The sequence below is a fragment of the Pollachius pollachius genome, assembly GCF_949987615.1.
Source record: "Pollachius pollachius genome assembly, chromosome: 6".
Lineage (NCBI taxonomy): Eukaryota > Metazoa > Chordata > Actinopteri > Gadiformes > Gadidae > Pollachius > Pollachius pollachius.
In genome coordinates this window covers 15,599,472-15,613,259 of record NC_136939.1, presented here as the reverse complement: position 1 = coordinate 15,613,259, position 13,788 = coordinate 15,599,472, and the positions used below count along the sequence as shown (strand labels likewise).

Here is a 13,788-nt window from a genome sequence, read left to right as displayed (position 1 = left end):
GTACTGTTCATTTAGAGTATTTGATAGGTATTTCAGCATTTGTGAAGCACTTCGGAGGACACAAACCCAAATGGGGAAGCATACTTCATATATAAACCAAGGCCTATATATTATGTATAATAGGCAGCAATAGCCAAATAATAAATAAAGGAACCAACTCTTTGTAAATGGACATTATTTTGTGAGACTAAGCTGAACTTAATTTCTATTTAAAAATCACATTGGAATGCATGTGGCAACAGATTGTTTAACATAACGTGTTCAGAAAATCATAGGACATTTATGTTAAACAGAAGTAGGCCTACCATGAATCAGGATAAATAATATACCAAAATGCGATCCAATATTTGTGTGTTCACTGTATTGCTGTATGATCTTACATTTGACCATTTCCCTTATATTCTTCAAAGCCTACTGTACTCCGTTTTTAACAGCTCACCTATGGTGTTAATATAAAACAGCAAAGCTTAAGAAGCTACAGGTAGCATATAATGATGCCTTTAGGATCCTCCTTAAGCTTCCAAGATGGTCAAGAGCAAGCACTTTGTTTGTGACTTGTAATGTCCCCACCTTCCATGCTGTGTTCAGGAACTTTATGTTCAAATCTATGTGTTGATTTCTAGAGTCACAAAACAAATGAATAATTGAACTCACTGACACTAAACAGAGTGAAACAAGGTTCTCCTCTGAGTTATGGAAACACTGGAATCGATGCTTGTATGTACTTTAATCTATGTTGACCTTGTATTTGTATCGTCTTTTGTATTGTCTTTTATATGGAACCTTGATTCTGCAATTAAGTATTCATTCATTGACTCAGTGCTGCTAAGCACATGTTTTGTTTTTGAATTTCTTAGTTTTTCGAGAGAAGGCTTTTACGACTTTACTGCGTATCTCCTTGGTGTTGATTCCGTAGATAAGTGGGTTCAGGATGGGCGGAAACACCAGGATGGACACACCGACCGACCTAAAGATAAGACAATCATAAGACACTAGTTAACACACCGCTAATCGACACCTTAGCTTGATGCACTGTGTATCAACCCAATGCTCCTACAATATATGTGTGATCAAACACAGAGAAGGAATATTCCTACGGGGAAGGACAAAGTGTATGTTTCAGATTACTTTTATAAGCAATAGTGCCTATCAAATTTAATACAGTTAATCTCTCAATTAATTTACACATATAGTCAAATGGGTGTTGCAAATTTAACAATTCATGTTACCCGGCAATGAAAAGCACTGTGTGTGGTTAGGAAATCTGAAAATGGGGGGTAAGGAGGCCCTACGATGAGGCTGACCTGCGCAGGAAGGGCGACACACTCAGTCGGTGGGACAGCACCGAGAACAGGGTGGTTAACTCAAACACCACAAACACCACCAGGTGAGTGCCACACGTGCGCAGGGCCTTGCTCCGTGCGTCTGCCTGCCTGGGAGTGATGGAGAGGAAGTAGAATGATGGGCGGACACAACCATATAAGATCCAAATTGATATGCATGACAACCTAGTTTGACACTCCAAGATAAAACCAAAAGTAAAATGTTGTCTTCTGTTGCAAACAAATTTTTCATCCCAGCAAGACTAATTTGTTCTTCTAAAAGTTTCATCAAATAAATAAATCTGGGTTTGATCCACATTGCCATTCTAGCAAGATCGGAAGGTTGGATTTACACACGCACACACACATGCACACACACACACACACACACACACACACACACACACACGTATAAAGCACTTAGGGTTTCTTTGAAGGAGCTATACAAATACAATTAATTATTGGTATAATAAATATTATATGCTATAATGATCATTATGGTTATCATTATTCTACCTTTACCTGTTAAGAATGCAGGTGAGCAGTATGTGTCCGTACGTGAAGAGCACGGTGAGCATGGAGGTGCCCTGCATCAGTACGGTGATCAGGAGGCCGTACACGTTGTTGGCCGTGGTGTTCTCACACACCAGCTTCACCAGAGACGGGTTGTTGCAGTAGAGATCGGCCAGGCGCCAGTTGCACAGCCGGAATTGGGTGAGCATGAGGAAGAGGCTGCCTACCAGCACCACGTCTGTCAGCCACATGCCGGCGATGATCCAGCGCAGGTTGCTGGTGGTCATCAGGGTGTGGTAGCGCAGCGGTCGGCAGATGGCCAGGTAGCGGTCAAACGCCATGACGGTGAGGATCATCAGGGAGCCTCCACAGTACAGATGGACCTGAAACATGGAGCAGAACCAATAGACTCTAATCACACCAAATAGACTCTTTTAATACAGTCATCGCTAATTACACCATTACGTCATCATCATGGTTCTGGTTTACCTACCCGTGCCCTTGTATATAAAAAATAATAGACCCATAATTAGTATTATGAGCGACAGCTTTGGTAGTCCTACAATGACGCCTCCGCGATAAGGGTCTTGATTTGTTGAGTGCATTTTAAATTAAACATTTATTTTTACCACAATGATTGACTAAGAGAGAAAAATAAAACACCCCATCAAAAAAAACACATATGTTAGGGATTCATTTAAAACCAATATCATTCAAATTTTGCAGGTAACGCAGGATACGTAACTATTAACAATAACAATGCAAAAGAATCATGTAGTAAAGGGAATTTCTTATAAGCAGCCTACCAGCAGGGCCTGAAGGTAACAGGCCAGGTTGGATATGCTGGTGGTCTGGCTCACGATGCTAGCGATAGAGATAAACAGGAAAAGATGAAATCACGTATGAACACATTTAGATACAGCTGAAATTTAATAAAACAAGAAGAGGCTAAAGTAAAGGGAATCTTTTTATTATCAATATGATTACGTAAAATGTTTTTCAAATATATCACTTCTCAGTAGATTATGGTTTGAATTAAATCTATATGTTTTAGGTGTCATATGCTACAAATGTCAACATTAGACATATTTATAGCTGTGCTTTTTTAGAATGTTTATAGAGCCTACAATCTTAAACACTGCACACCTTTTAGTACCAACCATATGGTTCTGTATAACAACAAATTCAACCAAAAACAAATCCCCCACCTGTGAATAAGGTGTGGGAAAAGAGCAGTAGCCCCGATCATGTCATTGATGGGTAGGTTGATGAGCAGCACATACATTGGCTTGTGCAACTGCCTGTCAAGTGCAATAGTCAATAGCACGGTCATGTTGCAGATGATGATGAGGCAATAGGTTAGGCTACCGAACAGGGCGGCAAAGTGGGAGAAAAATGGAGAGATGTCCAAAGACTCCATCAAAAGAATCTGCGAGATGTTAGACATTTTCTCTGAAATTGTGGCTTCAACTGTAGAGGTTATTTAAATTAACAGCAGTTATTGTGCCTTCCCCTGATGGAGCACAGAATATCATCTACAGAGAAAGACAAAAATGGTGAACAGGTCCTTATAAACATCAACAACACTTTTATATTTTGAGATACAACCTTAAAAAAACAGGTTTACTTTTTGATGTTAACAAGCCATCACATTGAAAAATGACCTTTGTCTTTCATCGCTGAAGAGTTGGGCAGTCTTAATTATAAGCTGAAATAATGTTGTGTTTCTTGTTGTCCAAGAGTCGCACCTTCTTCCTTGCATCTAAATCCTTGTCCAAGAATGTCAGTGCCCCATCTACCACAGAGCCACTCCCTGGACATGCTCTGATCAGGCCTGTGATGCTATATATACTTAAGGCCTGTGATGGTATATGGTGCAAAGCTTCTCCCTCAAGCCTTCACTAGTGAGAACCGCCCAAGGACCTCTAAGCATCCATAGTTTCACAACATCAAGACATCATCAAAACAATCTGTTTTGGCATGGTTACATTAGATTTTACAGTCATTACACAAGTAGCCTATAACGGAATCAGATTTCTGCAGTACTATGAGCATTGCAGTGCCCAGGTCTGTCAGTGCCTTGCTCAAGGGCAGCAGCAGGAACCTGGAGCAACCGAAGGGAGTTCCAGTTCCAAAACATCAGCTTAAATCATTCCTGTTTTGTTTACTTTACAACAATTATTACAGCCTCTCATTAAACATTGATTAATACCCATTTTAATACACCAGACACACTTTCCTGGAAAGGAGGGTATGATCCTTCAAGGCTTTTGTGACCTAGACTTCTGGATTTGAATCACCTGAAAAAAGGGCAGTCAAAGCTCACAAAATTATACTTGGACCAAGGGTAGAGACTGCTGTCATACATTATACATTACATTACATTTTTACACCTGGATACTCTTAACCAATTTTTAACAACTTATGTTTATTACATTTTTGACAAGCCCACTCCACGAATGAGACTCATTTGTAAATTAAGCAGGAGTGTTTCTGAATTATTAGAGGTCACCAATTTCTCAAAACTCAACATAGACGTAAGCTACAAATTTGTATATATTTCTTTTTGTATGTTTTCTCTTCTTCTGTTGTTTACTTTCAGCATTTTTTATAGGCACGATGGCTAAAAGGCACTCAATCTTGTTGGACTATTGTTATTGGAAAGTATAATGGAGAAATGTACTCTGGTGCTGAAGGCTTATGCTGGTGTATGCACATTTATTGAGGAAACAAGGCAACCATAGACCTTTGTTAAACTTTTTAATGGTTAAAGAAAAGTTGACAAACTAAGGAGAGAATATGATGACGTTTTTGGTAGCCAGAACAAAGAATCTAAAACATCTTATAAATAATTGTCTGTCTTAATTAATACACCTGTGTCTGCAAACTCTTGATGAAACTGTTTTGTTACTTGTTGAAACCTCAGGATACCAATGAACAAATATTTGTATTGCTCCATGTTGCCACTGTTTGGTCACAGCAACAATTAGTGTCCCCTAACGTAAATGAATGACCCGTCAGGAGGGCTCATTTGCCCCTTTAAGAAGGCACTAACTAGAGGAAATGAACATCATTAATGATGTCCTCTGGGGGCTGGTTAAAACAACATCGTTATTAGCTGTTCCTCATGTTAATTAATCTTCAGGGGAAAGAATCTGCCATTTGCTAAATGTTTATCAAAGTGAGATGACAACAATGCAAGGACACAATGTCTATATGGAAAGTTGCAGAACGCTTTTTTATGTATCAGAAATGTATGTATGTAATGTAGAACAGTCACATTGATAACAAGTGAACATGAAGAAATATGATTAATTCAGGACAATTCGGTGACATCTCAGTGATATATGTTGATGGCCAACACACACGTGTGTTGACACAAACATACACACACAGCCTGGTGAGTCAGATGATCAAACAAGTAAGATCGATATAAATAATGTATATTACAATAAATATCAAATTCAATTTACACACATGGGTCCAGGTAGAGGCAGACTGAGATGGACCATGGGAATAGGGAGGGAGAGAGAGAGGGACAAGGCTGTCGCTCCATGGAGACTGACCTGATCTCTGTGCTTTGGCCTCTGGAGCCAAACATCTCCACTAATTATATTGAGCGATTACATAGCAATTTACAATGAAAAATAGTTTTTGTCAGAAGAAAGAGAACCAACAATATATTGATACATTAAGGATGTTCATAGAACAAGTGCAATGCACGTACAATTGCTAGACTAACCCAAATCCCAGAATATAAAGATAACTAGGATAAGATGCTGCACGATGCTAAGTGCTCATTATAAGTGCTAGGACGTACAACATACAATAAGTGCGTAAGATGGGTGTTTTTTGGAGTGTAAGGGAGGAGGAGGGCGGTGAGGGGTAAGGATGGAGGCTATGCAAAGTCTTGAATCCCTTGCGGAAGCGACTATGCAGTCCTGACATCGGCAGGGAGCTTGCTCTTAGTGATGGCGGTGCCAGGTGTCCAGCTGAGGTACTCGAGCGGAGCGCTCATAAACTCCTTTGAGGGCCCTTCATTCTGGGATGACAGGTCCTTGCGTAAAGGGATGTTATGCACCTGGACACATCCTCGGTGTTGTATCCTGGGTTCAATACCATCGCCCAGGCGACCAAGCGCAGCTCAGTTACGGCTCGCGTTTCCCCCGCCGACAGTACCCTGATGGTAGGGCGGGGTTTAAGCCGGATGGCGATAGCCGCGGCAGCTACGTAGGCATCGTGACCTAACCCAAACCGAACCGCACGCGCAGTGGTAATGCGCCATAAGTGACAATTTCTGTGGCCCTTTGCTTGCTTGGTCCTGTGCAAACCCTCTGCTCCCTACTTCGATGGACTCACACCATGCTCGCCATCCGTTGGGGTGGCACTGCTCCACCGGCTCAGCATACTTTCCTCTCATCCTCTCATTCGCGTCCTCAATCAGAGCAGCACCAGGTCCGGACTCAGTGTTGTTCACATTTTGTTGGCCGCACATTTTCTCAGAACTTGAGGAGCTTCTCCAGCTCTCAGTTTTGCACTTTGAGAGAAGCCTGGAGGAGGAGGTCCTTGGGAGTTGCTGTTGGCTTCCGACCAGCTCTGATATAAGCGATGATTTTCTTTGCTGGGGACTTGGTCAGAATGTACTGCAGGGTTCCTCTCCTCTGGAACCGAGAGCATTCCCCCTGATGTGCAAGTCGGAACAGCTCGGTTGAACGTCATACACAGCCTGGATCAAGAACTTGAGGCAGATTTTTCAAAGTTCGGCCAATAACACCCGGGGGCCCATTCTGCTCCACCGTGCTCCGGTCTTGTCTAGGCTCCCCTGCTTCCAGTTCCTGGTTAACTAATTGGTTGCTCGAATGGATGCCTTCGAAATCCCCCTCCTGGAACTCCTACAAGGTGGGCTCCTTTTCCTCAAAGTTCAGGACATGCTCGGGCCCAGATCTTGCTCCCTGGTTAGGTCACTGAAGGTGTCTCTGAGGTAGAGGTCAATCCCCTATTTGGGGGAGGTGAGCTGCCCCCTGCGCTCCTGCCCCAGCAGCTGTTTTGTAAACCCAAACCGGGAAGCAAGAACGGTGGTCTGCATCCTGAACCCTCTCCCTCCTCCGACTCTGATACCATTCAGCTGTCAACAAGGCAGCAAGCTTCTTGCCGAGGATGCGGTGCAGCTGAGAGAGCATCCCTCACCTCCTCACTCGCTTCCTTGTACTATTGCCTCAGGCTCTTGAGCTCCTTCCTGAGCTGGAGGATTCTGGAACCTCTGTTGCTCATAGTGTATGGGGCCTTTGCTGCTTTCCTTTCTTCTAACCATTATCTCTCTGCTCCTTGAGAGACACTGATGGTGGTCAGTGATTGGAGGCATCTTTGCGCTAACCCCTTGGCTGTTGCTTCCATGATAGAATCAGTGTCTTCTTAAACTAGATCCACTCCTTCTCCTTGCCAGCTAGATGCTAGATGTTCAGATATCTTGCGTAGGGCTGACGGTTGTGTCACCTGGAGGTTCCAAGCACTGTGAGTTGACTCTAGGATCATCCTTCGCCTCACCAGGAGTAGCTCCTGTGCAGTGTGACACTGTCTGCATGCATTTCATCTTGGCCTGGTTGATCTTTGGACCGCGCGATCTAGTAAACTATGCCGCAAACACATTCCGTAATCGCTGTCGTATTAACGTTGCTATTTTTGGGCATCCGTCTGACTGGGTTGCTCCTCCTCCCCCTCCTTTACTAATTACTTTACTTAGTTACTTTTCAAAAACACACTAGCTATACACAACCTGAATACGCTTTTTTAAAACTTGTTTTTATTAGTCTCAATCTTTTTAACTACAAAAAAAAATAATTAAATGCAATAGTCTCTCATTTAAATAGTCTCTCGTTTTGGTGTGTGTACACACCTTCATTTGAATAGATGTAAATAAAATACAGCAATAAAATAATTAAAACCAAAGTCTCTATTAACATTTACATCTTTTAAAAGTTGCAGTGCAGAGAGGAGTAATGCGTTTACCAAAACAGAAAATGCTGTTGCATGCCACATTTAGGCTCTTCTAATGTCAAAGAAGAGTATGTGTTTAAACTGTGTGTGTGTGGAAGGATGTGTGTGTGTGGAAGGAGTGTGTGGATGTGAATGTCAGTGTGTGTGTGTGTATGGAGGGGACTGCCTCTATGTTTGTGTGGGATTGAGGTTTGCTTCTACATGTATGTGATGTTTGTGTATGGAGGGATTTGTTACTGTGTGTGTGTGTGTGTGTGTGTGTGTGTGTGTGTGTGTCTGTGTGTGTGTGTGTGTGGCGGGTAGTGCTTCTGTATGGGTGTGTGTGTGGAGGGGAGTGCTTCTGTATAGGAGTGTGTGTGTGTGGAGGGGATCTGACCCCTGTCATATGTCTGCAGGTTCAGGCAAGCGGAAAAGTGTGTGTGTTAGTCAAGTCTCATTTTATGACAAGGCCCTATGTTTTTTTGTTTTCTTTCGGAGTGAAACAGTGGTTATACCGCATCAGCAGAAGCTTTTCAAACCTCCCAGCAGAGAGCCTGTTCCTTTTCGGGGAAAGCATCAATCCACCCAAACTGAACAGCCGTTCAACTGGTGCGCTGGATGGAGTTGGAGAGTTGTATTTCATGTACATCTTTTTGAGGTTTGGGAACTGATTTAGAATCTCAAGCTCATACCCACACCTTAAATAGTCAGTTACTTCTTTTTCTGCTGAGAAGCTTTCTGTGGGTTGGTTCTCAAAATCAAAAAAGTCCATTTTAGCTGGGCTTGCTGGCAGTTGGGACACATTAGCATTTTCCGCTGCAGGAGCAACTTTACGACACTCTCTTATCAGAAGCTCCTTCACATGCTCTCTCCTACGCTCATCTCTCAGCCATCTAAGTTTGAACTTGGGACAAGTGGCCGCTGCAAGAAGTCCCTCTTGGCTATCCAGTACAGGATCAAAATGAATCTTGATGGCCTGTAAAATACAAGACGATATAAATAAGAATATATTTATTTTTCTATATAATCTGCTATTTTAATTATTCTGTGATCTTAACTGACCTAAACCATCTCATGCCCTATCAATACTGTATGAGATTTAATTATCGTTGATGCTATTTTGACCTCTTTATTTTAATCTTCTGTTGATGTTATGACTAATATTCATGATTAATGATGATCAATATCCCTGATATTGAACTTTTATCATTTTAGTAATAGTACTCACTGCTTAAAACAAACAAAGTGTAACATCTGCCCACCATGAATGGTATAATAATTTTAACAAAACCACCCAAATCAATTATCAAATAATAATCGTACCTTTACAGTGGCATCTGGAAGGCTGGCTGTCATTCTGGAGAGGTCATCTTTCAGGGCAAGTGTCTTTGACATCAGGCTTGTGAGCGTTGGTAGTAAAGTCCCATAAGTGCACTCATCCCCTTGTAAGATGTCGAGTGCTACTGTCAAGGGCTTCATCACAGTGCAGTATTCTTGCCAAAATAGGTACTCCCTTTCATTAAGGCACTCGATTCCCAGTTTTGCACACAGGGGATTCAGCTCATTCATTGGAATTGTGATGATTCTGGAAATGGCCTCATACAGGGAATTCCACCTTACGGATGTGGGTACCATTAGCTTCCTGCGGCTGACTTCCTCCACCTGTTCAGAGGCCAATGTTGATCGACTTGCTTTAGTCCAGAGAGCGGTGCATTTTGCAATACTACTATTTACAGCCTTGGTGTCTGCACAGGAATTTAGATGTTTGTCAACATCGCTTGTTGAAATCAGATTAATTGTGTGTGATGCACATCTGTAGTGTGGAGGGAGGCTAAACTGTCCATCACCAGATGAAAGAACTTCTATGACATCTGTAAAAGTCGGTTCCTCGTCATCACCTGCTTCATCATTTTCAGATTCAGACTCCAAATTACAGGGCTGACATACTCTGAATGCTTTGGCAAAATTTGATGCATTATCCGTTACAGTGGCAACAACTTTGCTATGCAGTCGATATGATGAATGAATTTCTTCGATCTCTGCTCCAATTACATCATAGGTGTGCCTGCCTCTAATTCTCTTACATGCTAGCGCGACCTTGTTGCGCTGTAAAGTGGAATTAATCCAGTGAACCAACACTCCCATAAAACTTTTATTATTCTTCGTCCAAATGTCAGCAGTAGTGGAAACAAAGTCTACATCTCCGAGTGCAGCCTTCAAATTACCCTCCATTATGTCGTATTCTCTCTCAAGGTATCCTGCAAATGACTTTCTCTGCGGCAGCTTGACACCGCTTTTGGTTGGTATTTTTTCTACGATGAGTCGGAATGAATCAGAGTCTACAGTGGAAGTGGGCAACATGTCCTCGACAATATAGACAGCGACAAGCTTTTTCAGTTCAGCGGCACAAAGTCCTGTCGCTGACACTCTTAAGTCTATTTTCACCTGTTTAGCAGGAGAGGGTCCCTCTCTTGCTGCAGCGGTCATGTCGGGATTTTGGGGTGTCTCAGTAAGTTTCACATTCTTGTGCCGGCTTGCTAGGTGCTTGCTTAGATTTGAGGTGGAATTTTTCGCTGTAGACAAAATCTTTCTTCCCACGCAGAGTGTACAGCGGACGTTAATGTTTTTTACATCTTTTACCCAGTCAAACTCAGAGTAATGTCTGAACTTCCATGAATTAAATGCTCAATGTTCGCTCTCTCTCCCGCACGCCATGTCTTGCACACACGTGTCTGTTGTTTACTTGTAGACGTCGCGCCGCTAATATAGTGGGGCTGCTTAAGTCCATTTTTGAGCCGAATCGTTCACTTCATGGTACAAGCACCAAATTTGGTACAAATGATGTCCAGGACATACCTTCTAATAAAAGTACGTTGCCCAGCTGAAAATCCAAGAGGGCCGCCAGTTTTCAAGATGGCCGCCTCGTCAAACGCCAAAAAAAGGTTTTCGAGGTAGAACTTGAATTAACAGAAGAATGTTAATGATCCAAGCATCAAAATGAATGTATTATGACTGGAATAACTCGATGGTGTTAATTGAATTCCAATATGGCCACCAATTTTCAAGATAATGGCTATTAAATGACTAAAAAGTAGCGTTTTCGCGTTTTTTCTTCAGTTTTCTGCAATGATCTTAAGTGAAAATCAGCAGAATTCTGAGGGATGTGTTTTTTGTGTGAATCATTTGTGAAAATGTGTCCAAACTTTTGACTGTCACTCACCACACACACACACACACACACACACACACACACACACACACGCACACACACACACATACAGCAACACAAGCGTTCTTTACTGAAATAAAAGTACTAATTTAGCAATATAAATGATAATTCATTAAAATTCTGTGGTCAACATTTATTGGTTAGTAATTTTTTATAAGAGTGATGTCAAAGCACAACCAGGGCACACTGGTGACATCACTGCTGTGAGACTCAGCATGGGGTTCAGTGTCAGCTTGTAGTGTACTAACTGTAGTTGTAGTTTACTAACTGTTGTAGTGGTGTACTCACTGTAGTTGTAGTATACTTTAGTGTCCCAAATGCTATCTAATAAGCCCCTGTATAGACTCAACTAGAAGTTTAGTTAGTTGTAGTATTGTAGTTAGATAGCCGCACCTGAATTGACAGGATGTGCCAGCGTGGGATAGCCGAGCCAAGGGTAACGGGGCTTTAGTTACCTGGATGGTGTACAGATCGCACGGGATTTATGGCACTGGATGAACGATCGGGCTAGGTGTAGGGCACCAGATACTTGAACCTAGTTGCAGCCCATATTCCAATGTGCTATGATATTTTGTATGTTTGGGTGGTAAAAGGATAATCCCTCGACCTTCAACTGTATAAGATGTCTGCCGATAATCCATTGAGTTGTGCTACTAAAACTGACTGGAGCAAGTGTTGCCTCTGTCAGACAGATACAAAAGCAGCGTTGAAGTCTCCCCCTACCCGTTATGAGTGTAGTTCTGACGGCTATTCCATGATAGCCAAAAACATACCTCTATTTCAGGCAATCAACCTGTTGCCCATCAGGTTAGACACATCCAGATTGGTTGATGGAGGTGGCATTGAGGATACATTGAGGCGAAACGGTGCAATGTATCACCAAAATTGTCGCAAAATGTTTAGCAACTACAAACTCAAGCGTGCCACTAAAAGAGCAGCTGAAACTCAAAATGATCCTGGTGAAGGACATCAAAAAATTCGAAGGGCTAGCACTGAAGTACAGCAGTGTTTCTTATGCGAAAAGATGGAACCAACATCAGAGATGCGACAAGCCATGACCATGCAGCTGAATGAGAGGCTCAATGAATGTGCTCGTAACCTTAATGACGGAAAGCTTCTGGCATTATTGAGTGGCGGAGAAGTGGTGGCCCTAGAACTTAAATACCACTGGTCTTGCTTAACGGACCTGTATCACAGAGAGAGGGCACACATTAAAGCGGAAAAACAAGAAAAAATCCAGTCGTCTCAAGAAAAGGAAGCCTTTCATTTGGTGTTCTCTGAACTTCTGACCTATGTCATTGAGGCAAAAAAAACAAACAGTGATGGGCCTTCTGTGTTCCGACTTGCTGAATTGGTTAGTCTTTACAGGGAGAGACTTAAGCAGTTTGGGACAGACCTACCTGATGTGAATGCGACCCGACTGAAAGAAAGGCTTTTGGCAGAGATACCTGGACTTGTAGCCTACAAGAAAGGGCGAGATATACTTCTGGCATTTGAAAAAGATGTTGGTCCAGTCTTGTCAGAAGCGTCATCCGATGCTGATGCCATTATTCTCGCCAAAGCTGCCCAGATATTGCGCAGGCACATGGTGAATCACAAGTCTAAGTTTGAGGGCAATCTCTATGAGAGTTCAGTGCACGATTCCTTTCCTCCAGCTCTACTTCAGTTTGTCTGTATGATTGAACATGGGGCAGATATAAAATCTCAGCTGAAATTTGGAGCGACTACAAATGATCTGGCAATGGCTCAGCTCCTTCAATACAACTGCTTTGCCAAGTGCAAAGAAGGTGCTGCCACACAAAGGCATTCCAGAGACAGGGAAACCCCATTTCCGGTCTATATAGGGATGTCTATTTATGCTAAGACTAGAAAGAGACACCTTGTGGAAATGCTGCATGACCATGGTCTTAGTATTCCATATAATCGAGTACTTGACATATCAGCTCAGTTGGGAGATGCAGTTGTAAACAGATACATTGAAGAAGGTCTGGTTTGTCCCCCCAAACTAAGAAAAGGCCTCTTCTGCACAAGTGCAATGGATAACATCGATCACAATCCTTCATCTACAACTGCGACTTCATCATTTCATGGAACCAGCATCTCCATCTTCCAACATACATCATCAGAAAATCAAGGCGAAGTTCGAGAACCAATTCTTATTAAGAACAGCAGTGTAAAGAAAGTCCCGGAACTTCCTGATTCCTATACAAATGTCCACCCTGCTTTCTTCACAAAAAAGAAGCCATCTCCTCCAAAGGGCAATGTCACATATGCATCTCTGCCAACTCTCCTCCTGACAAATGAATATGAATGGCTGCAGAAGGTTAGCCTAACACAAGATGTAGATGATGAGGTTAACATCACTTGGTCAGCTCACCATGCAGAGAAGAAGCGAGGTCTTGCATTTGATGTGAGCATTACCTCACTCTTCCCCCTTCTTCGCGATGAGGCCCATTCTATTGCCACAGTGAGGCATACCATGAACAAAGTCAGGGATGCTATTGCACACCTCAACCCTGGTCAGGTCCCTGTGATAACTGCAGACCAGCCTATTTATTCTATTGCCAAACAAGTCCAGTGGCACTGGCCTGACCTGTATGGTGAGGACAAATTTGTTGTAATGTTTGGCGGTCTCCACATAGAGATGCCTGCATTCAGATCACTTGGGACCCTGCTTCAGAGTAGTGGGTGGACAGGTGCTCTTGTGGAGGCTGGGGTGGCCTCTTCAGGAACAGCTGACTCCTTTCTTTC

At 42.6% G+C, this 13,788-nt stretch overlaps 1 protein-coding gene across 1 annotated transcript; it reads right to left on the bottom strand.

Moving 5' to 3' along the window:
* Positions 1-825: 825 nt before the first annotated feature.
* Positions 826-3,282, bottom strand: LOC307077646 (olfactory receptor 52L1-like; the record flags this gene model as incomplete). Its single annotated transcript, XM_079739077.1, has 5 exons — positions 826-967; positions 1,305-1,433; positions 1,845-2,218; positions 2,642-2,699; positions 3,044-3,282. 5 exons carry the CDS (start codon positions 3,280-3,282, stop codon positions 826-828), a joined length of 942 nt encoding a protein of 313 aa, XP_079595203.1.
* Positions 3,283-13,788: the final 10,506 nt, after the last annotated feature.